The following is a 27,903-nucleotide window of genomic DNA, read 5'->3' as shown; positions in this document are numbered from 1 at the left end:
GGGGTCGGCGGTGCCGGCGCAGCCCCCCCGCCCCGCCGGCTGCAGCAGCAGCAGCGCCGCCGCCCCCGCAGCGCCGCCCGCTGCCCTCCGCGCCCGCGGTGAGTGCCCGCTCCGCCGGGGGGAGGGAACGGGGAGCGGGGGGAGCCGCGGAGCCCCTCGGGGTGCGGGGGACGGGCGGCCAGCCCGGGAAGGTCTGTCCGGAGCCCCGCCGGGCAGCGCGGCCGCGGCCCCCCCGCCACGCAGACGGAGCCGGTTCCGTGCCCCGCTGGGCAAAGGGAGCGCGCCGGATCCTCCGGGCCACGGAGCGCCGGCCCCGGGGGACCCCAGCCCGGCTCAGCATCCCCCGCCCCGGCCCCGTGTTGGCGGAGTGTCGGGGCACTCCGCCGCGGGGAGGAGGAGGAGGCGGGGGCGCCGGGGCTGACGGCGCGGGATTGATTGGAAACGGGGAAAAAGCCCGGAGTGACAGGAGGGACACCGGGTGGCCTGAGCGAAGGGACAGCTCTTGCTACAGGTGACCGCACGGAACGCGGCGCGGGGAGGTCGGGACGCTGCGGGAGGGGGGCAGTGGGGGGAGCAGAATGCGAGCAGAAGGGAGGCGGGAGCGGGCAGGGGGGACCCTCGGCGCCGGTGCCACCCCCGGGGCCGCTCGGGGGTCGCTCGGTCCCGCGTGTGGCCGCGGCTCCGGGCGGGCGCTGTCCGCGGTGCTGAAGCCCCGACGGGGCGGCCCCGGCCCCACCGCGACCCCGCAGATGCGCCCCGGTTACGGCTCCGTCCTCCTCCCCCCTTTTTGCGCCTGCAAAACTCCCTGCGACTTGGAGGCCGGGAATGGAGTTGGCTTCCTCTTTACGTCACCCCGGCTCGGTGCTGTTTGTTGATTCCGCACGGGTATTTTGGAGCTGCCTGGCACCAGGCGCTGCCCGGCGAGGTGCGCTCCAGCAGCGCTGTTCAGAATCGCCGTCTCTGCTCTCACAGCTGCTCTGCAGCCCCGGTGTTGTGGCCTATTCAATGATCGTTTATACGGATCGGCTTGGTGCCCTCCTGGCACAGGGTGAGCGCTCCAAAGCAGGGTTTCTGAAAGCAGCACCAGCTCTGGAGATGAGGGGGAAACCCTGTCTGGCCGACCCCAGAGAAGATTTTTGTCTCAAAAGAGCCATGTCTGATTTAATCTAGTGTATTAAGTGATTAATTCTCCCAGTGTCCCTGAGTAGCAGGCAAATATGTTTCAACATGCCAAGACATTTGTTTAACTGCCCAAAAACTGTCATGAGACTGAAAGTCTGATTGCTAAAGATATTTACATGTGTTTGTTTTATTGGTACACATTGCTAAGGCATGTGACTTAGCAGAGTTGAAAAACATATTGTAAATAAACAAAAACCCTCAAACAAGCCAAAAACAGCACTAGAGAGAAAAGTTACCTAGATTAAACTCAGCATCTGTTCTTAAAATGTACCGCTCCATGGGGAATCTCTGTCGCACGAGAACAGAGAATTAAGGGGTCTTGCAGAGGTCCAAGGTCTGATTTCCCATTTTCATCTATTAAACGGAGTAAAATTTTCCAACAAAACAGTTACTGATGAGTAGTAAATAGTGTAAACAAGGAATCTTGGGTCCTCTTGACATGAACTCAAATGTGCAGTACATATCTGAGAAGACAGCACAGATGCAAGAGCTGTGATCAGACAAGTCACGGAACAAGAACAAGGGAAAAAAAGGCTTGTTTGGTTGCTCTTCAGTAAGTGGAGAGGTAGGAAGGAAATTTTACCTCAGCCCTTGAAAACAGACTGCTAGAGCACAGCAGATATCAAAAATGACAACAAAATTGGAAGTAAGGGGGGAAAAAAGGAAAGAAAAGCCAAAACCTGTCAAAGACTGGAGAAAGGCCCTTACCGAGGAGGAATTACAACACCTGAGAATTCACTTCATTAAAAAGCGGGGAGGGAAGTGATGTGAATCCTTGAATCTAAGAGCCTCTACAGAAAGAAATTACCAGGCACTGAGTTATTCCTCTGTCTGGCAAAGAGAGGCACAATGTGAGCTGGTGCTGAGATGCTAAAGCCAAAACACTCCAATTTAAGGGAGGGATCACATTTTTGAACAGAGGAGTGCTGGTGACCTGATGAAGGAGCCATCAGAAAATGTGCTGGGTTCTCCATCTGTTTGTGTCAAGGTTTGATGTCCTCCCAAAATATTCAACTCAGCCAAAGCAAGGCACTGGGGTCCCTGCAGCATAATTGCCTGGAAACTAATGGCCTGAGACTCAGACAGAATTAACTCCGAGGACTTTATGGTACCTTTGATCCTTAATTCCCCAAATAAGGCACGGAAATGCCACAACTTTGATTCCAGGTGCCCCAGCCACCCCTGCAGACAAGTACTACCCCCCCAGTGGGTGGGATTTTTAACCACATGCCAAGAGCAGAACAAATAAGTCACCAAATTCTATTTTGAATCCTCCAATTTTCCAACTGGTTTCATTCATTAACTCTTCCCCCCAAAAGAATCTCTTTCTTTGTGCATGTAGCAGGAAAGGGAAGCATTTTAAGACATAAAACATTCTCCTCAGGGAGTTATTCATGACTCTCAAGTCAAGACATATTTTATCCTTCTCTAATTTTTTTTGTGATTACACAAAAATGATGAAAATTTATTCTTTGTGTAACTTCAGAGTCTCAGATGGGATCATATCAGGAAGGATTCCAGCCAAAATCATTTTAAAGGATATATTTGTAGGCTGATTTGACACTACTTCTTTCTGAAGACATTCTGTTTTCTCAGTTCTGAAATCACGCACATATAATAAAATTTCTTCCCTGTTCCCTTAAAGGCAACAGCAGATTTTCTAGAAAATTCAATGAGAACAGGAAAGCCTCCTAACAGCTAAATTAATGGTTTTTCTCTGAAGCCCTGCAACATTCAAGCTAATAGGATGGCAAGAACTTACACAAACATAAACACAAGCCTGGGCTCTTCATAAAGCCAAGCAAAAAAAAGAGGATAACAGAGCAGTCTGTAACTGATTTCTTAGTCCCCAAATAATCAAAACTTTGCTTTCAGAGCACCTGAGCTATTAAAATCATCATAATGTTTAAGCAACATATTGTTGTTTGTATTATTAAGACATTTTAAAAACAAGAATGCAAAAATAAAGCAAATACTTCTTCAGCTGTGTGTAGCAGTGGGATCTGTATGTCACACAAAAACAACATAAGCAGGGGGCAGCATGTGTGACTCCCACATTAGTAAAAAAATTTAAACCCCCAAATCACTCCCAGATTTGTGCCCTCTATAGTATATAAAACCATGGTTGGGTCTGAGGAGTCTGTGAATGGGTATGTAAAGTATCCAGAGCCCAGAAATACAGCAGGCATTTTTCAGCTGCTTCCTATGGATATGAAAACCTGGCCAGTCTCACCTCAGTCCAGGGTGAGTCTGCTGAACTCATTAAACCACCCACGTGCAAATGGGAGCAGACCCAGATCCACAGAGAGTCCTAAGACATTTTTCATTTACAAGGAATTAGACATAGCTAAGCTGTGGTTGTCAACGGGAAAATGCCGAAACTGAAAGAACTGGAAACTGTAATTTTTCTCTTGTATATTGAGAAAAATTCTCCTGAGTTTCCCTGGCTCATTGAATAGCAGCCCTGCTTCCAGACTCTGCAGTCATCTTCAGGGGACGGGGTGCTCTGGCCAGCATTTATGCTCCCACCACAGCCCATCCCCTGCTGTCACCAGGCTGGAACATCTCTAAGAGAAAACTATTTTTTCCCACAATAAAACTGTCAGAGCGAAGCCCAGGCACTTATGAAACAGAGCCAGTGAGGTGGAGCCACAGAGCACATGATTCTATTGTTTCTGTTCCTCTGCACAGTCACTGTATCCATAATTCATTGAAAGCCATGATACCATAAATTAAATCCACCTGGCAGGTGAACAGAAGAAGAGCTTTTGCAGCACATGTGTTTCCAGCACCACATCCTAATTCTGAGAGGACAGGATCAAAGTGCCTTGCTGCCTAGAGGGAAATGGGTTTCTGTTGCCATGCTACAACTGTCTGCGAGTGTATCTGTGCTAAAACTTTAGTAAAAATCTATAAAACCACACAAGAGCTCAGGGCAGCCCCTCTCAGCAGCCATTGGCTCTTGATTATTGGTGACCATGACCTTAGTTAGTGGTTTGGGCCATTCCTCCTGCACATCCTCAGCTCCCTGAGTCTTCCTCAGCAAAGTTTTTTAAAGCTGAGAATGCAGACACCTCTTTGTGCACCACTTGCACACTTGGGCATATTCCACCTGCAGCAGCATAATCAAAACTTAGCTTTAAACGTGTGCCTGAGCATTACTGAGCCAGGTCTTAACGATGGACTTGTTGAGCTGGGGTGCTCAGCAATGCCAGGGTGGCTCCACGTAGGATTTGGGCACCCTGGTCTGGTAGTGAAGGAAACATCTGCCTCTCCTGGCTGTCCTTCGCTCCCAGCAGGAAGCCCTGGGCACAGGTCTCACACCACTCCAGCCCGGGATGCTCGGGAAGCATCTGGAATCTCCAGAGCCTTGTCTAACACACCTGGGCACCAGCAGGTGTGTTCCACTCATTAAACAACTGGCTGGGAATCAACAGGGACTGGGAGATGTGCAATTAATAACCAGGGTCACCAGCTCTGCTCGGAGGAAATTAAGACAGAAAGCAGCAATATGTCCTTTGGCTGGGGGCTCTGGCACAAACAGCAGCAACATCCCAGCAGCTCTCCTCTCACTCGTGGGCAGGCACAGCAGTGGAATTGTGCTTGCCAGGCAGGGCAGCGCGCTGTGGGGACACTCTACTGACTGTAGCTGGGAGACAAATGTCTCAGGGAAAGAGGTTGGGCTTGGGGTCTTGCTGCCAAGGGAGGCTAAGAGCAAGGAGGCAATTAGCTACTTTAATTTAGGCTAATCATGTTGGCTCCCACTGATTCCCTTGCTACGAAAGGACGTCTCCGGGCAGTGCGTGTGCATTGCTCAGGAATATTATCATACTCCAACTTTTATGCTATTATCAGTTTTAAGAACACATAATTCTTCTTTTAATTCTGCTCCTCTAGTACCATCCTAGAGACTGATTTAGTGTTAGTCTGCAGTAAGTTTGTTACTCACTGGGAAAAAAGCCCTCCTGCACCAGGTATTACTCACATTACACATCACTTAGGTGTTGCAGTGCCTTTGCCTGACTGATGGTGATAAATGACTAAACACATGAACTCCATTCTAAATCATCGTCTTTGATCCACTTGTGATCACATTACTCATATAATCGGTTGTGCTGAAATGGAGCAGAATTACTCATGTAAGGGAAGGGTTTTTTGTCCTAGTGAATAAAAATAAGCAGCAAAATGTAATAAAATCAGCGGGTGCTGCTATTCACTTCCTTGGAAGTGCACTGAACCTACCTCAGCCTTCTGCTGAGGAGTTTAGAGACACAGGTTACAACCAGCCAAATTCCCCCCAGCTCAAGGCTCCTATTTGCATATGCAAAAACCTCCCGTTGATTTGCATATGCTACTACTGCTGCTTCTGGAATCTTTAGTAGGCTTGGGATTGAAGAATGTGTTTTTCCAGCTTCTTCTGAGGAAAGCAGTTATTTGAGATCCTCTCCTGCCTTAATTAGCTGATAGCCAAAATAGTGGAAGTGGGGCAGTGAGGCATAATCAATTACATTTGTGTAACTGCTGATGGAACACGATAAGTAATTAATGAGACCATGTGCACAAACAAAAGATAAATGCATTTGAAACTCGGCAAGAGCGAGTAATGGTGTAAGTTTGATGTGCTTACTGTGAAAAAGGCCAGTTCAGACTCCTACTGAATTATTGCAGAAAGGTGGAAAGACTGCTGGTGAGTGAGAGTCAGCATTGAGGGGAAAAAAGCCCAGCAGTGTCTTAGTGGGGAATAAAGGAATCTCTATAAAACCAGCAATCTTCAAAATAAAACTAGAGGTTTAAAACCAGTGGATTTTCAGATCCTGTATTTGATATACAGGGGAATTTTCTCTTTGTTTGGATGACAAAGCCTTAGTGTTAAATCAGTTCTTTACTGAAAGATTTGTGTTTTCGTCACTGGGTTCAAAATGCTACCTAGAAATGAAATAAGTTGTCATAATGATGTATCAGCCAGACTCTCGCAAGAGTAAAAATCCATTTTGTTTAGAGAGCCTCACACATTAATAAATAACCCATTCTGTGAATTATGTCAAATGAAAAAAGCTCTCCTGTCTGGCCTGCAGCAAACCATAATGACTTTCATCCTGAGATGTAAAAGTATGGATCCACTGAGGAAAGAAAAAGAAAACACAGCCCAGTAATTACAGAGATTTCCTCTTGTGTGTTGTTAAAGCAAAGACAGTTTTTAAAGGAGTATAATTCTAGAAGAAACTGTCTGGTAGCCCAGGTCTAGAGCTTCAGTGATACAAAGTTGTCCATTCTCACTGTGAGATTTGGTACAGAAAATGTGTTATCTCATCAAAGTGGTAATTACTGGAAGTACAACCTGCTGCCTAAAACCAGGGAAAAGCTCAGAGTCAGAAACCCAAGGCTGCAACCACCCCACTGATGCTGCTGGCAGTCGCACTGTCAGAGGAATCTATGCCCAGCATTGCAAATGGGCAACTCACTCTATTCCAGAAAAATCAGATCATGCTTCTCCTCTTGTGACAGCTCAGGGTCTGGAACTGCCACTCCCAAAAAACCAAGGCAGCAGAAGGATGTGCCAGCATATTTGCAAGGCCAGGCTGGATGGAGCCCTGGGCAATCTGGTCTGGTGGGAGGTGGCCCTGCACATGGCAGGTTGGGTTGGAATGAGGTGATCTTTGGGATTCTGTCCAACCCAAACCATTCTATGAATCTATGAGTCTGTGTGAGGCAAATCTGCATTCCTGGGCACCCCTCCCATGGTGTTTAAAATGCCTGAACCTCAGTGGACAGTACACTGGTCCTTGAAACCCTGAGCATCCAGACCTGTGAACTCAAATTTCCTTTAGGAGTTTCATTGTTCGACATCACTGCAGTTTGTGACTGCAGAAAGGAGGAGGAGGCTGTGCTCGAAGAAGTGGTATCAATATCTGCACTTGGAATGCAAAATCACACAGCACCACAAATGAGCATTTGAAAGTGCACAGTGCCTCCAGGGTCCTTCTGCAGACGAGCACGTGCAGGTACAAAACCAATATTGACTTCAACAAGGCACGTCTAGGGGACTGTTAATCATTTTTAGCATTGTTTCTCATCTGCTTCTGTAGAAAACCCAGACAGATTAACCACCACACACTTCTTTGAGGCAGTGAATTTCTCCATTTTACTGGTGGAGCAACAAATTTTACTCATACTAGTCTCCAAGAGGGAGCCTGTCAGAACAGCTCCAAGATGCCCCTGGTTCCCCACCTCCTGCTCAGCTAACCCATCTATTGATTTGCCATTTCCCTGCCTTGTTGCAGTTTTTAAGGCTTTTACCTTCCCACCTCAAGACAACAGTAACAAACGAGACCTTTTTGCAAATGTGCAAATTGATTATACCTCTTTCTCTGTAGTTATAGATATATTTTTCCCCCTTCTGATGTTAAATAGCTTTGTTGCAAACCCAAACAGAGCACTTCATGCATATTGCATTATTTCAGCTCGGCACGCACAGGCTCCTGTGTCTGTCATGCCCTGCATCCATTCCTACACTGTTCTGCACCATGGGAGGGATTGGCAGCCGTGCAAAAAGTGCAGAAAACATGGAAAACCAAAATCCCAGACACTGGACTGGGGCAGGTGGATTTACCAAGGGGAGGGATGTGCCTGCAAGGATGTGCATGAGCATCTCCAAAAGGAATATTTCAGCTTCCATCCCATTCAGGCTGTAGGAACTGTTGGTGCTCCACATGCATCCAGCCCCTAGGAAGGAGGAAAACACTGCTCCTTTCAGTCCCAGAGCTGCTTCTCACTAGCCTGCTTCTCCAGAGGATCCCAAGGGAACCTGGACCAGCTGCTTGTGAAGGTGGCATGTAATTAATCCTGGCAAAGTTTAGAACAGCTCAATATCAAGGGATCTGCTGGGCCTCCCTGTGGCACGCTCCAATTTCACATCTGAATGCATCACCTCATCTCCCACCTCATCCAGGCAGGAAGATGAGCCCTTAGCTACCAAAACCTTCTCATTGCTCACCTTCATGGGCGCAGATCAGTGCGCAAATATTGATTTGCTATTTACTTAGGAAAAGGGAAACACCAGCTGCGAGACAGAAAGAAGCTTTAACCTCACTCCCATCCTTCCCTCTGCCTTTTCCCGGATTATCCAGGCAGTCCAGTTTCTCCCCAGCAAGGACAGCGGCTAAACCATCACACTGTATCCCCCTGAAGGCTGGGAAGAGGGAGAAAGGGTGAGCTCTATGTACATGCTAATTATATCACTAGATTACACATTTATGCTCTTTTAATACTTGCACTGTAGACTAGAATACAAAGTTTAGGAATTCCTGGGGGCTGCCTCTGGGCACATGGCACTCTTGCCTTATGTCTTTGGTCAAAAATAAACATTTCCTCATTGATTTTGCTTATTTGTCAAAAGAAGATAATGATGTTTAGCCATCTTACAGCAGTGCTAACAGTGCCAAAGCACTCAGTATAACCTTGATGGAAGCACCATAGAAAAGTGCTGTTCAACCTCTCCACTTCCATTTTGCCATGAAGACACACACAGAAAATATCCCATTTTTTCAGTTGATGCACAGAGAAAACCGGTCTTAAACCTGAAGTGTTACCAGTGGTTTAATTTAGCAACTACTGTAGTTTAAATTAACCACAGCTCCACTTGAACTGCTCAAGCAGAGGTAAAAATGGAAAGATTAAAAATAAGAAAAACCCCAAAATTACCAGCAAAGGCACAAGGCCAGATTGCTGGAGCTGGACCCACGTGAGCGGCGCTGGGACCGGCAGGGACCAGCCCTCTCTCTCGGCTCTGTGCCTGCCTTTAAATCGCTTTTGGGAGGGCTGGTGATGGAGACAGAGCCAGCTTGTACAGTGGCAGCCCGGCTGGGGATCCACGCTGTAAAAACAAGCACATAAAGCTCCAAGTCGAGTGGCACTCGTGATGCAAACCTTTGGGGGAGCCCGGCAGAAGGCATCCCTGAGCTCGGAGCTGCTGCCCGGCCAACGTCAGCCTCTCTGGCTGCAGGAGCTGGGATGGAACTCAGCCTCTCCCGGCTGCAGGAGCTGGCATGGAATTCAGCCTCTCCCGCTGCAGGAGCTGGGATGGAATTCAGCCTCTCCCGGCTGCAGGAGCTGGGATGGAATTCAGCCCCGAGCAGTTCCCGACAAACCCGCCCCACCGCTACCGCTACCGAGTTCGTCATTCAAGGGAAAATCGAGGGGCAGCAGGGAGGTCAGCCTAGCACATTTGTTCCTTTTTTTTTTGTTCTTTTTCTGGGATTGCAGGAGATGCCTTTTCCATCATCTCTTTGAGCCTCTGGCAGGCTCTGTTTGTCCGGGAGTGATGTTGGCACCAGTCCCTACTGGAGAGGGTCTGAGGGGTGATGCTCCTGCACCACAAACACCAGAATTAATATTCCTGGGGTCCACAGCCGGCACTGCCTTGGAGGTTGATGGGAACCTGCTTCAATCCCGGATTTCTGAAGAACAGCTCCCCTGGGCAAGGAGAAAGGGACTTTCCCCCTAAAAACATCTGCAGCAAACGGGCACTGGTGTCCTGCATGGCAGGGCCAGACCCATGCTGTTCCAGCTGCTGGAGGCATCAGCAATCTTTCATCTGCAGCAATTACTCTGTGAGCCATGGAAAACCAGGGAAAACCCAATCTTTTCCTCCTAATGAGTGCCCCTGCCTGGCTTTCCATCAATACAACAACAGGAGCTCTCTTTGTTCCATTTACCACATCGATATTCTGCTCCTTGTTTCATTCCCAGCAGATTGTAATAGAGATCTTTACTCATGGATACCCCTACAGACTTCTGGCAAGAGGGGAGTCATTAACAGAAAACCAAAAGCCATCCCAAGGTACAGCTGTGATTTGGGGACAATTTTCTAGAGAAGCTGGAGCTATGGGGGGTGATGAGGGTGGGAGAGGCTGGGGGAGGCACTGTGCTGCATCTCCCCGGCAGAACGAGTTTTATACAAGGAATAATTCAGCATGAACCCAGATACTAAGGAGGGTCCATGCCTGTAAACACCTATGTTCTCTCCTTCTGGCTTGATTGCACTTTTAGTCAATTTACCCTGATGAAGAGGAGTGTTTTGGTACAAACAGTGGTGCTGACAAGCACATGGTGGCAGCAGCAAATGCCAGCCAGTGGGGACAACCAACCCCAGCAGCCTGATGGTGGAAAGCTGAGCAGCTCCAAAACCCAGCTGCAGCTTGTCCCCTCTGAGCCACAGCACCCTTCATCTTCCTGGGTTTATGGTGAGGACAGAGGATTAAAACAAAACAAGTAAAAATTCCTTTTGCTTCCCACTGTCTGCTTCTAGACAGGCAGGATTAGTGGAGCAGAGCAGAAGTGAGCTGCCCCGGCCCCATGGATGTCGTTGCCATCCATGACATATTTTCTTGTGATTTCAAATGGAGATACAGGATGTTTTCCAAGCTACATGGCAGCAATATGCTGGTCTTGCTTAAACATCTGGAATAGTTTTGAACGACTGCTTTAATTGAGCATAGCAGCAATTATAGAGTTATTTCATTTCAGAGGTTTTGAAAGGGTTTTTTTTTCTTGATGACTTAAAGGAGAAGACTAAACCCCATGAATTGCAGAGCTTTGTTGGGCTGCCATGCAGGAGGACCTGGTCACAGCCCAGCCCCAGGCAGCTGGAACAGCTCAGCAGCCTAAATCTGGGTGCATCACTAATCCACCAGCCAGTTCCTGCTTTAAATTTAAACCATTTAAAATATTGAAGGGCTTTTTTCATTATTTTATCAGTTAAGATTATTCCAGGACAAGACTGCCCTGTCTTCTCTTGGGGTTCTTTGTGATGCTGATGAGAAAGTAATTTCTATACCATGATGTGGCTCCAGAATGAACTGGGCTGTCCAAATCAGTCATTTCTCTTCAGGCTGAGGAATTCACTAATTTTTCCAGTGTGGATGTGAAATTCCTCCAGTAAGGAGCATAAGACCTTTTCCAGCCCACACTCCAGAGGTGCCATGCTTTGGATAAAAGGATGAATTTTGAGTGGTTTTTCTAAGAGTTGTTGTTTTCCACATGGCCAAAATACAGTCCTGGCAAAGCAGAGCCACTGTGGAGAGGCCAGGACAGGAACATGCTGCCCTGAGGAGAAAAGGAGGCTCAGAGGGCAACTTTTTGATATCTGCAACTGCAAGGGTGTTGGAACCAGGTGGGAGTCAGTCTCTTCTCCCAAGAAACAAGTGACAGGACAAGAGGAAATGAGCTCAGGTTGTGCCAGGGGAGACTTAGATTGAATATTATGAAAAATTTCTTCATGGGAGGGGATGTCAAGCACTGCAACACACTGCCCAGGGAATTGTTGGAGTTGCCACCCTTGGGGGGATTTAACAGATGCAGAGATTTGGCACTTGGGGACGTGGGTTAATGGTGGGAGTTGATAATCTCAGAGGTCTTTTCAAAGCTGAACAATTCCATATTTATTCCACAAGAACAGATCTGTTTCATCCTGGCTGGTGCAGACCTGCTGAGCTCTGGCTCAGCTGCCCTCTTCCAACAAAAACCTTCCTTTAAGCCAGAAAATAAAACCTCACCTGTGAGCCAGCCCATCCCACAGCCAGCTGACTCCTTGAGCAACCAAAAAACCAAACCCAGGTTTTATTCTCAACCCAAAGATCCGCATTTGCTCAGTAACAATTTCCCATTATTATTCCTAGCTAGAACATGCAGCCTTTCAGCCTGTGGTTGCTCGAGGTAAAAAATCAGCACAATTTGAACAGTGATCAACCAAAACATGAAATGAATGCTGGGTTTCATTTAATAAACTTCAGCAACACTGAAGCTGCCTTGTGGACACAATGTAATTTGTTTTGGATTTAAAGATGGAAAAAAAATGAGTGGTTTGTCTTCAAGGCAATTAAAATAAAAGAATATTTCTGTATTGACAGGAAAGAAGCTGCCAGGTAAAAATTCATATTTGATAAGCTATTTTTCCTGTTCCCTTGTATTAGCTTGCAGCTTGTCAATTCTTCTTGGTTTGCTCAAAGTCAAGAAGTCATTACATGTCACCTGGAAGTCATTGCTGCTGGTGCTATGAGAACCACAGAGTTTGCTGAAGAACAGCAGAAAGGGAGGGAAGGAGGAAGGGAGGAATGGCAGTTGCTGAATTGTTCTTGAAAATATGACTGGAGATGAAAAAAGCACAGAGAAAGAGGAAACCAAGATAAGGCCATGATTTTTGAGGCAATCCTAGAGCACATGGGTTCAAGCAAGATAATTTAAAAGTATTAAAAATGGCTGCAGCTGGCCATGCTGATGGTCACTCACTCCCCAGTGGCCAGTGAAACCCACACTGCTCCTGCTGAGCTTCTCTCCCAGTTTGCCTCAACTCCAGGCTTGGAGTCACACTCTGTCCCCACCAGGCCCAGTGTGCCTCAGTGGCCACCAGCACCTCACAGTTACATGTAAGCCATCATCATTTCAGTAGCAATTAGGGCATGTAATGAGAATTTGGAGGAAATCAGGTTCCCGTTGTTTATAGTGCTGTAGTAATGACTGAGGCTAAACCCATGTGAACACAAAGGAGGGCAGTGCATCTCTGTTGGATAAAACAGCTGAGGGTGGAGAAAGGAGATTTCTCCACAGCAGTGGTCAAAGCAAAGCTCTACCAGTGCCAGAGCCCAGCAAAAAACAACTTTGTGTCAGAACCCAGGAAATTCCTCTGACTATCCTGGAGGACTCGAGACCCTGCCAAGAGGCTCAGGGACCTTGGCACAGAGCCCAAGACCCCTGTGCCTTTGATGTTGACCCATAGAAAAAAACAATTACCAACATTTATATGAAGAATTACAAGTCAAGAGAGTTTAAGTAGAATAATAGTTTGTCACAAGGTGAGAAATAGATTTTTAGAGTTTTTAGAATGGGGGTTCAAGACGCAGGATGGAAGAATTTAAGGTTGTCTAGTCTTTCTCTTCTTCTTGGCCTCCATCTTCTGCTGTGATGGTGGCACTTTAAAATTAGTTTAAAGTAGAAACTCACTGTCTAACATAAGTGATAAGTATTGAGGAGTTATAGTAAATAATATACATGTAGTTTTTAGTATAAAAAGATAACACTGCCCCAAAAACAGGCAGTGTACCTCAACCTGACTTGCCAGACAGAACTGCGGCAGGTTGGGGAGAGAATGTTATAGCTAAGAAGTAATAAACAACCTTGGGAACAAGAACAAAAAAATTCCTGATTCCTTCTTCGACAGCTGGGCTAGGAAAAGAAGCTTGTACATATCTCAGAGTCGCTCTGACCAGCAGAAATTCTGAGAACTTAGGGGGCCCTTTTGACTCTTCCTTCTTTCTTTGCTGTTTCTGTCACAAACTCTGTTCCCCTCTCTTGCAGGGCTGTCAGCGCAGGATGGAGACGCAGCCACAGCCCTGAGTGGTGCTGCTGAGCCTGTCTGTGCCCAGCTCTGCCCAGCCCAGCACCATGAGCGGGTTCCTGTCCCGGCTGGACCCGCGGCGGGTGCCCTGGGGGGCGGCGGGCCATGCCCTGCGCGCCCGCGTGCTGCGCACCAAGCCCGTGGAGTCCATGCTGGAGGGCACGGGGGCTGCGGCCACCCAGGGCGCCCGGCTGGCCAAGGTGCTCACCACGCTGGACCTCATCTCCCTGGGCGTGGGGAGCTGCGTGGGCACCGGCATGTACGTGGTGTCCGGCCTGGTGGCCAAGGAGATGGCGGGGCCCGGAGTCATTGTGTCCTTCATCATCGCTGCCGTCGCGTCCATCTTGTCAGGTGAGGTTTTGGGAATTGTGCCATGTCCTGCATCCTCTCCCTTCCTCCTCCTACTCAGCACCACAACTACAAGGAGGTAGCAGCCTCCCCACCAACTCAAAACCATTTCCCACAGGTGTCACACAGCTCATGGCGTGTGCTGTCCCTTGTTGCCCAAAGATCAGACCAAACCTTGTACTGGGAGCCAGCAGCCAAGCACAATTATCCTGAGCAGCTGCCAATGGCTTCTACAAGGATGGAGCCTGCAGGCAATATTTTTGAGATATTTGAGAGTTCTGCAGAGTGTGTTCTAGGCCAAGAGCATGGCCAAGCCACAGCACTGGAGCAAGAGCTTGTAGGAAGTTCCAGCAGGAAGGATGTCAGTGGGTTGGGCAGTACCAGGGCCAGCTTCTTTTGTTGACATGGCTAACAGTTAAAAAATTCCTCAATTAGTTCTGGAGTTGATTTCATTGGCTCCCATTCATGCAGGGTCAGTCTTTGAATTTCCAAACAAACAAACAAAAAAAAAAAAAACCCAACAACCAAATGTGCAGAGAGAGAGAGAAATGATGTATTTTAGTGAAAACACGGTGAATTCTATCTCCTCCGTAGGAACCCAGCTGAGCATATGGCTCGAGCTGCAGTTTCTCCATGAAGCCAGTACTGCTGGCATTTGTCCTTTCCAGATCAGTGCTAACACGATGATGTGATGTTCCTGCTCTCTCTGCTCTGAGGACTTTGCATGCTGTGTCAGTCTGGTATCCAGCTTTTGTCTGTGGGTTGGATAAAGAAACCTGAGCAAATGGCAAAGGGCTTTGATAGAAGACAGGAAGAGCCAACACAGCAAAGTGACCCAGATCAGCTTTTCAAAACTTCGGATTTTTGTCATGAGAGGTGGAAGCGCATTATGGTCTTTCCCAGGAGTTTGCAGTGCTCCTCCATGGAGATCCCACCAAAGTGAGTGGGAGTTTGAACCCCTGATGTCCCTGCAGCCCAGAGGCACAACCCTGGCAGAGCCCAGGGATAATCCTCAGACTCCCTCCAAAGCCCACAACAAGAGCTGAGAGTTTGCAATGAGATCCAATGCTTATTTGTGTGCCCAACACAACAAATGAACCAAAATGCTTGTTTTTTATCCAAGGCAGTAGATAGCATCAGTGTCTCTCCTTCTCCTCTGCAAAGGTTTTGTTGGCAGTGATGCAAACCAAGAGCAAACGGAGTTTGGGTGGGTCTCTGCTAACAAAAATACCCTGTCCTCCAAAGGGGTTTTTTCACCCCAGACATGAGCCTTGCCCCGCAGCAGGAGCTCCCCCTGCCTTCGCCCACAGGAGCCCTCTCAGCTTTCATCTCCTCTTGCTTTTGTAGCCCTGGGAAAGTGTTTTGTGAGGGATGCAGTGTTTGGATAGTCTCCTTGGCTGCTTCCTCACTTCATCGTTAGCGCTGCTGTTGTTTGTAACAGCAACACTTTTTTGGCAAGTAAAACCAAGTAAGAATTCAGGAGCTGGACGGGCTGTTAGACCCCTTGGGGATGTGATTTCAGCTCTCCTGTTGTGGTCACGCCTGGTGTGCCAGGCACTGAGTTTGGGCAAGCATGCATGAACAGATTTTAAGGAACTTTTGCTTTGTCCATCACAGATCACTAAGTCAACCCCCACTGCTTGCAGAAGTTAGCCCAGAAGGGTTTTGGATTTAAAAAACCCAAAAAACAGACAAACCAAAACCATCCAGGTCATATGGCTTCCCAGGGAGACAGCCAAAGGGAAGGCCATAGGGAAGCCTCTTTGCACTATTGAGCCTGGTTTCAGAAAGGGACTTTTCCAATTTCATCTACTCAGCAAATTCCACTTATGCCTTCCATAGTTTTAAGCAACACATACCTCATCAGGGTACTCACAAACAATCTATAATTGCTTAAACTGATAAATTAAATCAATCTCTTCTGTTCTCTCGCTAGAAGGCCTTTCATTCATCTGTCAAGTAGAAATGCACTTGCCCAGGTTCTCTCCACAAAGCCTCCAGTGCACTTCAGGCTCCCGCCATCAGCTGTGACCGCCAGCATTTCCCACTTTCACCCCTGTTTATCCAAAACCCCTCCTTAGCAAAAATCAGCAGTTTGCATCTCACCCAACCCCATCACACTCCTCACAGCCTTTCCCACCAGCCATTTCTTATCCCTTTAATGATCTTCTCTCCTAAAGCAATAACCTAGTTTGGAGCACAGTGCCACACTCTTACCTGATAGTGGTGCAGGAACAGGATCAGCAGCAGCCAGGATGGAACAGTGCAGAGCTGAGCTTGTCCCTCAGGTGTTGCTTGCTGCAGGGTGAGGGCTGGGCTGAGGGGCTGCAGCTGCCTGGGTGGAGCTGGAGAGATGGGAGTCTCTGTGGGAGCTTTCCTTATGGAGCTGCCTTTTATATATCAGCACATGGTGCTCATGAAATGCAACAGACAGGTTCGGTGATTTGATGAAAATAATATGCCTTCCTCAATAAGTTGGCTGCTCTTGGTTGATGAAAGATGGTCCCTCTGGATCTCTTGTGTGGTAGCACGAATTATTTGGAGTTACCTCCAGAGCAGATGAAAGGTCCCTCTCAGAAGTTATTTTTCCCCTGAAACATCACTGCCACCATGCCAGTGCCCTGTGGGATGTCTCATGGTTCCTGTGCAGCCTTGTGCCAAGTGGCAGGGTCAGCATCCACATCACGGCCACCACCATGCCACACACCAAAAGCACCAGTTCTCATGCCACCAGTTGTGCTGCCCAGTGGCTGCTCTGTGGATGGGATCTTGGAAGGACCAAGACCACTCAGCTGTGTTTATGTCCTGCTGAACAATGTCAGTGACTGTATAATTACACAAGTGTAATGACTGCCACACCAACTGCACAAGGGTAGCAGACATTCAAGGAAAATAAATGATCCTCTGTAGAATGCTTGCTCTTCAAAAAAACCACTGTGTTGTCATGTTTTCTTCAGAAATTGCAAACACTCTTGACTGGGGGGAAGAAGAGAAATCTGTCTCCAAATTAAACAGTTGTGACAGGGAGGATGTACCCAAGCTCTCACTGCAGTTCCAGAGCTGGGCTGGCTGTGCAGGAGCACTGGGAGAGCTGCATTCCTCTGCATACAGGGGAACAAGGTGCTGAATAGCTTGAACTGCCAAGGAGTAACTGAGTAACACAGTTTTATTGTGCAGATAGATGGTAAAAATAATAATAATAGTATATTAATAACAACAACAATAGTAATAATATAGTGTGAATGCAGCAGATATTGGTATATGTTATATATATATGTTTGTGTGTAATACATGCTGACACCTAATGCTGATACTCTCAACCTATTGCTGTACCCAACCCCTAGTGAAAAACAGTTCTTCTATTTTGGGATCCAAGTAGAATAATCAAAAACTCCAACATTTTATACATATTCATTTCTTTGCTTTAGCATTATTGTTGTGTATAGATAACCATCCTCTTAAATCATTATCTTGTCGTTGGCTAAAACGAGAGCTGCCTACAAGAAAGAGTGTATATATATGTATTTTTAAGGCCATCAAAGAGAGAAACTAGATACTTGTCTTCGTCAGAGCACCAGTTTCATAAATCATTCAGGCCTGCAGTTATCTGTGAACACCGTACCTTTGCCGAGTGCATGCATTTTTCATCAGCTTTGAATAATGACTGTCGGTAGGGCTGGATGGATGATGGAAACCTCTTGTGGCTCCTGTTGGGCTGCTTTACAGAAATCAAGTTTTGAAGACTCCCATTGCAAAGCAACCCACATTCAAGTTAAGCAGTGAATGGAATATAAAAATCCTCCAAAAGCAGGAAAACAAGCACCATCAAATTCAGCTTAAGAGATTCAACAAATCTGTGTTTGTACAGTGTAAAAACAGCACTTAAGGAAGAGCAGCCACCTCATAACATTTTTATAAATTATTCATTCCTCTCTCTGTACTAAACTGATTGCAAATTTGAAGCAATTATTATCTTCTAAATGGAGAATATTGGTTGATAGAGAGCTCAATAATTACTACGTGTTTACTCAATGGTAGTAACAGCCTTAACCAACTCACCCATATGAACTTTACTGGGGTCTTTGGGGCAGGGGCCTAATCAGTGTTAAACATGCAGGACCCTTTCAGCACTTGTCCTGAATAATATTTGGAGAATTTGAGACTAAGTACATCCATTCATTTTTTTAAAAAAGCTAATGGTTGTTTTAATACATCAACGTGTCAGGGTCAGGTTTTTATTAAAAAATTATCCTGACATAGTAAGCACACAAGGAGTTCAAAAAGTATTGAAGTCTGATGAATCCTCCTCCCAAATGTTTACAGTTAAATACTTTTTGCTTTTCTTTTCTTCTTCTGCACAGTTAGTTTTGCAAATATTCTTTAGAAGATTTAAATACAATATTTTTCAAGTGTTAAAATAAGTTATGTTCCCTATGTAAGACGTCTTCAAACTCCTCTTGCCTGGGTATGAACAAAAGCAGGGATGATCAGGACAGTGCTCATGCCTGGATCTGCAGAGCAATGATGCAGGATGAGTGTTTGGAGACTGGAAGTTTGGGGCAGGGAGAGGTGTAGCCTTCTGTGGCATCTTCCTCTAGGATGAGACCGTGCAGCACTGGTCCAGGATCCCATGTAAACATCTGGCTGGTTTGAACTGTGTCTTCTCAAAAAGAAAAGCCCAGAAATATTTCCTATTGGAAATATTTCTGGTTTTTAAGCCAAGAAACAGGGGAAGGAGGGTCACCATGTGATGTCTCTGTGCTCCTGACATTGACTGCAGTCCTGACACCTTCTAGCACCTCCGGGAAGGTGGCACCAAGGCAGTTTTACTTTTTCCATTTCCCAACCTCTTTTTCCTTACACCTCTCCCTCTTTTTCCAACCAGGAGTTTGCTACGCTGAGTTCGGCGTGCGCGTCCCCAAGACCACGGGCTCTGCCTACACCTACAGCTACGTGACCGTGGGGGAGTTTGTGGCGTTCTTCATCGGCTGGAACCTGATCCTGGAGTACCTGATTGGGACAGCTGCAGGTGCCAGTGCTCTCAGCAGCATGTTTGACTCGCTGGCCAACCACACCATCAGCCGCTGGATGATCAGCAGCGTCGGCACGCTCAACGGCTTGGGTGCGTCCTGCTGGGCACAGACACCTCCATCAATTCGGGCAGGAAAAGTAATTGGAAGCTCATCAGGAGTCAGACATGGATATTAGGCTTCATTCATTATTTACTGGCTGGCTGGCTCTGGTATTTTGCCTCAGCAGCCTGGCGCACGGGCAGGATTGGAGGGGATGGGATACGGGATATTTTGAGCCCCTTTGGGATGAGCTGGCGTTTAGAATGCGTGCACAGTCGAATGTCAGAGGGTAGGGGCAGCACAGAAACACTTCACCCAGTGCAAACTCTCTGCTTGGTCCCCTTGAGGCACACACAGAATTTTGTTAGAGGACACAGGCTGGTGTCTGCTGTACTATTGGGGACTGGGGGCCGTGGTGGTCCTGTATGACCATCAGCTCCAGCAACAGTCCATGAATCCTACCAGTAAGCAAACCAGCCAGCTGTCCTGTACCTGTGTCATGAAAACTTCATGGCTGGTTGATTTTTAATGAGTACTTGGCAGATACATGTTATGCAAATTGGGACACAGTCATTGGCCTGCTGCTCTCCCAAAAGTCTGAACAGTGTCTCGAGACATCAAGATTTATCACCTTAATTAAACAACTTTAGCTAGTGGAGACATGGGCCTCTGGAGACCACTTTTGCAATGAGACCCAAGAGTTCTGCAAAACTTCAAGGTCTGAAAAGTGTTTAAAACTCCCCCACAGAGATCCTGGATATTCTGTGGATGGAGAGTAGCACATCTCTTTTCTCTCACCTAGGGAAAGGAGAGGAGTCGTACCCTGACCTTCTTGCTCTGGTCATTGCTGTCATTGTCACCATCATTGTGGCCATGGGGGTGAAGAACTCAGTGGGACTGAACAACGTGCTCAATGTCATTAACCTGGCAGTTTGGGTCTTCATCATGATTGCTGGTCTGTTCTACATCAAAAGTGACAACTGGGCTGAAGGGCAATTCCTGCCATTCGGATGGCCAGGGGTAAGTCCTGGGAGCACAGGAGGGACACACAGCACCTGAGTGCTGCCACACACTCAGCCTTGCTCATGGGGTACACACCCCCATTCTGCTGTACCCTCCAGAACCCAGCCCTGCTAAATCCACCTGTGCTTTGGCCAGGGAAACCAAATCCCAGGAGTGCAGGCTTGGATCCAGACCTGCTCTTTCCACCAAACCCAAAGAGTACGGCAACGCTTTGTCTCCTAATTCCTCTTAGCATAAACCCAGAACTTTTCCAAAATTACCTTCTGCAGTCAAACTCCTCGTGGAAGTATCCCCAAGGAAATGCCACTAATTGCCAGGCCATGGAGCAAAATGCTGTGGCTATCTAAGACAGGGAGCTCCAGAGAGCTGGCTCAGCCTCTGCGGAGCGGGGAGATACTTTTGTTGGCTGGTTTTCAACAACAATGTTCTCAAGCATTTGTTTTGAGCACTTCATAATGCCACCTGCCAGCACTTATTTTATGGATGTTCCCTCAAAGCTTACTGAGAATTTGGACATATTTGGCTTTTTTAGCTTGCTTGCACTGGTTTTTATCCAAGGGTGAACAGAGACTGAAAATATCTCAGCTGGCCTAAACCCAAGATAATTTCTCAGATTTACACTGCTCAACTCCATCGGGGTTTTGTGCAGAAAAATAAGCAAGAAAGTAAAGTAAACCACGAATCTTGATTATTGAAAGGATCCCAAACTTGCATATAGTCCCTTCACCTTCATCCAGTAAATCAGTGCCTCTTTGCCAGAGAACAACAGTGGGGAGAGGAGCTCTGAGGCTCACTTGAGAACAGAGGTCATATTTACCTTCGGGTTGTGCTTGGGTTGTTATACCATATAATAGGAGTGAAAAAGAGAAAATGGAAAATATCTGGTTTGCTCCAATTCAATGCACCAGATATCTCTTGGCAAAAAAAAAAAAAAAGTAGTTTTAAAAGATAGATGCATACCCAAAACACAGAAAACCTCAGTAGGGTGGTCTCATCCTTTTCAGCTGGTGCATTGTCTCACAAGTTGTTTGTACAAGCAAGTCCACCACCAAGCACAAGTGTGAGATCCCCAACAGTGTAGGGCATATTTTAAAAGGATAATTACAGACAGTCCCTGAAAGAGGTGAGTTTTACTGTGTGCAGTATCTCCTGACAGCTGAGATGACAGAGGTGTGATGGACAGGTGGTACCCAGCAAGCTGCAAGGGTTTCACAGCTCCAGCTCAGCCAGGCTGTCTTCACCCTGCTCCAGCGTTCCTTTCCTATAAATGTCCTCGCTAATATTGTATATTTTTAAAAATCACATTAAAAAAGAATAACCAAACAGTACAAATAATTCCTCATCCAAGTGCTCCAATGTGTGCTCCTAACCTGTCTGCAGCTTCCAAGCAAAACAGAGGTTGTTTGGGAAGCGGCTCACATCTGACGGCTGCTGCTCTCTCCTGCTTCCTCTGCGAGCGGATCTTGCTGCCACATGAGACATCTTGCTAAGGCAGAATGTGTAAACATGCTCCAGATCCCTACTCATAAAAATGGATTTGGGGTGGAGGATTGTTAAAGCAAACCTGAAATTTGTTGATTGTCTCCTCTGACACTGGCAGGATCTCCCAGCGTATTCAGGCACTGCAGGTTTGTGGGGTGAGCTGCAGATGCCTCCATGGCTCAGGGCACAGGTTGAAATCTTTTCCCCAGGTCAGATTGATGGGTTAGGGGTGCTTCCAGGGCTACATGTACACCCCCAGACCTGTGGCCACTCACCCTTTAGCTCAGACAAGGCACAACAGCCCTGCTCAGTTTTTGCTCAGCTCCCTCTCCCTGGCTGGGCGCCAGCCTCCCTCCTGGCACCCAAATATTTGATCCTCCCCACAGGTGCTCAAGGGGGCTGCAACCTGCTTCTATGCCTTCATTGGCTTCGACATCATTGCTACCACGGGAGAGGAGGCCAAGAACCCCAACACCTCCATCCCCTACGCCATCACAGCCTCGCTTGTCACGTGCCTGACAGCTTATGTGTCTGTAAGTAGTCCCTGCACGGGTGTGAATGTACATAAATATGTATGGATGCATGTAAATATATATATATGTACCATGTGAGTCCTTCTGGGCACCTGCACAGTGCCTGCCAAGGCTCCTCTCTGTTTGTCCCCAGGCTCCTGTCACCTGACAAGACCCCTCTGCCAGCTGCAGGGACGTGGTGGCAGGCAGGTTTTTTTTGTCCCCATCCACAGCTATTTTTGCACCCAGGAGAGAAGCAAAGAAGGAGCAGCAGCCCTGCAGCATCCTTTCTCTGTGGTTCTGGGAAAAGCAGCACTGCCTCTGCTGGAGATACGGGAGAGGATCCAAGTGAGGGGAAGGAGAGGCAGGGATGGCTGTGTGAGATTGCACTGCTCTGCACCCCAATAAGAGCATGCTTGTGCTCAGAGATTTTCCTTGCAAAAGAGCAAAAATTAGTTATGAAGGAGAAAAAACACTGTTCTGATAATTTCAAAGAAACTCACCTCTCCTGCATGGGAGTGGGCTTCTCATGAAAACAAATTTTTTGACTCAAATAGGGCCAGAGTGTTGCTCCAAGCAATGCAATCTGGATTTGGGGCCTGCCCCAGCATTATTTCCCACACAGGAATGCAGCCAAAGTAAGTGTTACTAACCCTGCCAGTCCCACCACCCTCACCAGTCCCACCTGACTCCTGCATCACCCCTGAAGCGAGGTTCAAGCATCCCCTTCTTGCCTTTGAGTAGCAGAGATTAAGACCCCACAGTTTTCAGGATTAACCATCCTACAGCAAAGCGTAAACAGACCTAATTCCAGCATTTTACATCCCCTCCACCCTGAGAATCCCCAGTAGTCCCCAGTGCTGATGCTGACAGCCCTGTCCTGCTCCTGTTGCCTTGCCAGGTGAGCATGATCCTCACGTTGATGGTGCCCTACGATGCCATCGACACCGAGTCCCCACTGATGGAAATGTTTGTGGTCCACGGCTTCTATGCAGCCAAATTCATCGTTGCCATCGGGTCTGTGGCTGGCCTCACTGTCAGCTTGCTGGGCTCCCTCTTCCCAATGCCCAGAGTCATTTATGCCATGGCTGGTGATGGGCTGCTCTTCAGGTCAGTCATACCCACGCTGGCATTTATTTCTGGCCTCTTGGGATCTGAGGGGAAATTGTGCTGGGGGGTTTGGGGGTCCCACACTGTCACTACAGGGAGCAATGGGCATGCACAGATAAGGTGGGTGCAGAATGGGGCACAAGCCAAGGCATTGTCCTGGGGGGAAAATATCAGGAGAATTGTCCTGGGGGGAAAATATCAGGAGCATTGTCCTGGGGGGAAAATATCCTGAAGTTTCTCATTTGGTGCTGTTACCTAGAGATTCTGATTATGTGGGGATGAGTGTTTAATTTGAGAGCTACTTGCAAAGGAGAGCAGTTTATATGGATAAAATCTGGGAAGTATCCGAGTGCTCATTGCAGAGCTGGTCAGACCCAGATCTAACTCCAAATTCAACTTCAGCGCTGTTGCCAGTCCCCACTTGGAATCAAAGGTCTAAAAAGCAACAGGACCTGAAGGGATCCCTGAGACTGTCCCCTGCAACCAGGGAAGGGTTATTGCAACAGGGAACCTCTGTGATTTTAACTTCCTGTGACTGTTCTGTGCTCCAGGTTTTTGTCCCACGTCAGCTCTTACACAGAAACCCCTGTTGTGGCTTGTATCGTGTCTGGGTTCTTGGCAGCTCTGCTCTCCTTGCTGGTCAGCCTGAGGGACCTGATTGAGATGATGTCCATTGGCACCCTGCTCGCATACACGCTGGTGTCCGTCTGCGTCCTGCTCCTCCGCTACCAGCCCGAGAGCGACATCGATGGCTTCGTCAAATTCCTCTCCGAGGAGCACACCAAGAAGAAGGAGGGCATCCTGGCAGACTGTGAGAAGGAAGCTTGCTCTCCTGGCAGTGAAGGAGAGGAGTTCTCTGGCCCACCAACCAACACATGCGGGGCAAAAAATCTGCCGTCGCTAGGAGACAACGAGATGCTAATTGGGAAATCCGATAAATCCGCCTACAACGTGAATCACCCCAACTATGGCACCGTGGACATGACCTCGGGGATAGAGGCAGATGAGTCTGAGAACATCTACCTCATCAAGCTGAAGAAGCTGATCGGCCCTCGGTACTACACGATGCGGATCCACCTCGGGCTGCCGGGTAAAATGGATCGCCCGACGGCAGCCACCGGCCACACCGTCACCACCTGTGTGCTGCTGCTCTTTGTCCTCATGTTCATCTTCTGCTCCTTCATCATTTTTGGGTCAGACTACATCTCTGAGCAGAGCTGGTGGGCTGTCCTCCTGGTGGTGCTGATGGTGCTGCTCATCGCTGTGCTGGTGTTTGTGATCTTGCAGCAGCCAGAAAACCCCAAGAAGCTGCCCTACATGGCCCCGTGTCTGCCCTTCGTCCCTGCCTTCGCCATGCTGGTCAATATCTATCTCATGCTGAAGCTCTCCACTGTCACATGGATCAGATTCGCCGTCTGGTGTTTTGTGGGTGAGTCCCAGGTTCATTTATTTTAATTTTTTTACTGACACTCTTTTGGAAGGGTATTAATAATAACAGCTTCCCTAATTAGAGTGAATAGGCTGATGCCTGGGAAATACCCAGTCCTTCTCATCTGCCCTTTGCCATTCTGAAGTTTTTAGAAATCTCATTTTATCCAGCCCCTGAACCACAGCTAAATGGAAAATTATAACACCTCCAGAAAACATCAGTTTCATGGAAGAGAATGACTCCATGCAAAGGTGACTATTTTGATGGCTTTTTTGGTGCAAAGTAGGCGGGTTCTGGAAATTGCCTCACAGGCAGGTTTTGTACAGAAATCAGTTTGATTTCTTGCTCTGTCACACCCACTTGAGCTTTTCAGCAGCCCACACCAGTATTTCAGCACTGCTTTTCCAAAGTCCATAGCTGCCCAATTCTAGAAGCCCTGGGAAAGTCAGCTACAGAAACTGTAGCTCCTTTTAGCTCAAGCTCTTAACTCCTGGGTAGGGGCATCTTAGGACTCACAGACTCTGTTGTGGATCCTTTTTATCCCAAATTTAGGCTTTCTGACACATAACCAGGAGTCTAGCATATCCATAGCACTTTACTTTGCAACACAGCCCACAAACCCAAGACAATAAAGCAGATCTCATATCTCCAAGCTGAGTGATTGGGCAGGGGTTGTCATCTGCATTTTTGGGCCATACTCAGTGATTTTTTGGCCCTTTAGGTCAATAGGCAAAGCTGCAAATCCAGGGAAAGCCCTTCTACCTGGAAGATAAGATCACTCCAAAACATCAATTTAATCTGCTGTAATTAAGCACTTTCCTCCATGAGTTCAACTCATACCTCTTGAGCTGCCAGCAATGAGTCAATTAAACCGCTGTGTTGGGTGTAATGAGCTCCACCAGCCCATCCATGGCTGTTGGGGATGGGACATCCCATTGGTTTTTCTGGCAGAGATACGTGATCCTGGTTTAACCTCACATCAGTCCCCCATGGCTAGTCCATGGCATGTGGAGTCTGGATTTCTCTGTGCAGATGTCTGGGATAGGTTAATCCCACCAGAAATCCACCAGAAGTGATCCACCAGAAATCTGGTCTCTGGATGTATTTGCTGCCAGTGAAAGCATTTGTGCATGAAGGTGAAATCAGGTAGGGCTAGCAGGGCTAGTGAGTAGCTGGGGTCCAACCCTTTCCCTCTTGCCCACCCCAGGTCTGCTCATCTACTTTGGCTATGGGATGTGGAACAGCACACTGGAGATCAGCGCCCGGGAGGAGGCCCTGCACCAGAGCACCTACCAGCGCTACGACGTGGACGTCGACCCCTTCTCTGTGGACGACGGCTTCTCCTTCGCCCCCGAGGGCGAGAGCTACCCGGCCTGGGGTCCTTCTGAGGACAAGAGCTTCTCGTACCAGCAAATGGCAGGCGCCAAGGAGAGCCATCGGACAAGTGGCAGGTCGAAAAGCAAAGGCCGGCACAAACCGCCGTCGGATGCTCTGATCGCCAACGATGAGCTGGACTACTCACCTGAGTAGTGGGACAGGCGATGAGGAAGGGTCCCGTGGCTCCCCCCATCCTGCCCCAACCTCCCTGGATCCTCCACCACCGCCCTGCTCACCTCTGGTACTCGGGACACGCTCTGCGATTGCCGCTGACCCGAACCAAACCCACCCGTGGCCTGTCCTAGCTCCACCAGTGGGGTCTTGCTCTGGTGAACGCTGGCTGATCCCCCAGCACTGGCTGATCTCCCAGCACCAGCTGCACCAGCGAGGCAGCAGAGTGGGAGATGTGCCAAACCAGGAGGGTGTTGAGAGGTGGAAGGAGCCGCATGAGGGGATAAGTCAAATTGTCCCTGGGGAAAGTCCATCCAATGGCCACAGCAGTGGGATGCCACTCTAAAATTTTTGGCACTTTCTTGGCATGTGTGTTTTTTTCCCTTTGATCCACCTAGAAATGGTAGCTGAGCCAGAGGCACAGAGAGGTGGGTAGGTACAAAATGGAGATGGACACACTCCTCCCTGGGACTAGCTCAGAGATGCATAGTTGGTTCCATCACACAGAGTTTCCATGGCCCATTCTGGTGCACTGCACAGAGCAGTGTCCCCATGTCCATCCCTACACTCCAAACCCCAGTACTGTTATTCAAAATTAGTCCATGTCTCAGTCCAACATTTAAGTCCCAACACAGCCCAACACCCCAAATCTGTGGCTGGGAGCCTGATCCCATTCCTGGTCACAGTGAGGGCTGTGACCCACTCTTGGCTCAACCTTCTTTGTACAAATGGTCGACGAGGACCACACATTCCTCTGAGCATCACCAGTTTGAGGTTGGGCACTGTTTCCACCACCTTGTGTCTTTTACAAAAATGACTGTGCTGTCATTTCCTCACCGTGCTGGGCACCTTCCAGTGCTCACTCTGCCCTCAGTGCTCCAGACACCCATCCATGCCCTCACAAAACAGCAGCATCCATGGGTCAGCCACATCTTGGCAGGGCTGGGCCATGGGTAGCAAGTGGAGAGGACTTGGTGGTTGAAATCTGTCTCCCTACTGCCGTCTGCACCTTGTACAATATTCTCTGGTTTTGACCTTGGCTTGGTGGGTACTGTATGAAAAACACTGAAATGCTGCTCATTCCGTAAGTGTCCGTATTTCAGTCTGAAACCAAACAGAGCTGGTGGCTTGTGTGGTCAGCAGGAGGATGTTAAAGTCCCTGAACATGGCCATGGCCCCCAGAAGTGCCATCAGACTCCCTGCTGCCTGTGTCCCCACGGAATCGTTGGTCAGCAGTGATGGAGTTTGGTCAGTGAATATCAGCAGGTCCAGTTACGGAGCCCATCATGCTTCATGTAAAACACTGTGGTGGAGGAACATTTTTTTAATAAACGGTAAACAAAATCAATCAGGCAGCAACTCCCATCCTTCCCCCAGCTGCTGAAGGCTGCAGACGGATCCATCCCGGGGCTCCAGTGCAGCCCAGACCAACCCCCAGTACCATGGGCTGCTGCTGGCATCCCAGGGGACAATTTAACATCAACAGGGGCAGGATTTCCTCATGGATATTGAGAATCTTTAATGCTTTGGTACACTGGATGAGGCTCAGGGTCCCAAAACACCTGTCTGGCACCCTCTGTGGGCAAGCAGGTGCAAAGGGTGTCTGTGCCCATCCCCGTCACTCCTAGGATGCAAGGGCTTGATGGAGATGCTCTGCCTGGGGCTGCAAAAGTATCCCTCCAGCTCCTGCCCCAAACAGTGGCTAACTACAGTCCTTTTCCCAGTGGAGAAGAACATCCAATCCTGTAGATCTTAACCTGGAGTGCTCCGGGCAAGCCAAGGGAAGTTTGGCTTCTGCAGCAGCTT

At 48.2% G+C, this 27,903-nt stretch overlaps 1 protein-coding gene across 1 annotated transcript; it reads left to right on the top strand.

Annotated features, from left to right (window-relative positions):
* Positions 1 to 47: 47 nt before the first annotated feature.
* SLC7A14 (solute carrier family 7 member 14) lies at positions 48 to 27,832 on the top strand. Its single transcript, XM_030954350.1, has 8 exons — positions 48 to 98; positions 13,534 to 13,924; positions 18,807 to 19,043; positions 19,796 to 20,013; positions 21,885 to 22,031; positions 22,912 to 23,120; positions 23,672 to 24,549; positions 25,757 to 27,832. The coding sequence occupies exons 2-8, from the start codon at positions 13,621 to 13,623 to the stop codon at positions 26,077 to 26,079; spliced, it is 2,316 nt and encodes a 771-aa protein (XP_030810210.1). The 5' UTR covers positions 48 to 98; positions 13,534 to 13,620; the 3' UTR covers positions 26,080 to 27,832.
* Positions 27,833 to 27,903: the final 71 nt, after the last annotated feature.

The sequence above is a fragment of the Camarhynchus parvulus genome, chromosome 9 (assembly GCF_901933205.1).
Source record: "Camarhynchus parvulus chromosome 9, STF_HiC, whole genome shotgun sequence".
NCBI lineage: Eukaryota > Metazoa > Chordata > Aves > Passeriformes > Thraupidae > Camarhynchus > Camarhynchus parvulus.
The sequence above is the reverse complement of the archived record's forward strand: the minus strand, read 5'-3'. Positions and strand labels throughout refer to the sequence as shown.

Bases quoted from the DNA above. Each gene is read 5' to 3' on its own strand.
- SLC7A14 (XM_030954350.1), top strand. From the start codon at position 13,621: ATGAGCGGGTTCCTGTCCCGGCTGGACCCGCGGCGGGTGCCCTGGGGG. The intron at 22,032-22,911 runs GTAAGTAGTCCC...TTGCCTTGCCAG, and splicing joins GCCTGACAGCTTATGTGTCT to GTGAGCATGATCCTCACGTT. The intron at 23,121-23,671 runs GTCAGTCATACC...TCTGTGCTCCAG, and splicing joins GGTGATGGGCTGCTCTTCAG to GTTTTTGTCCCACGTCAGCT.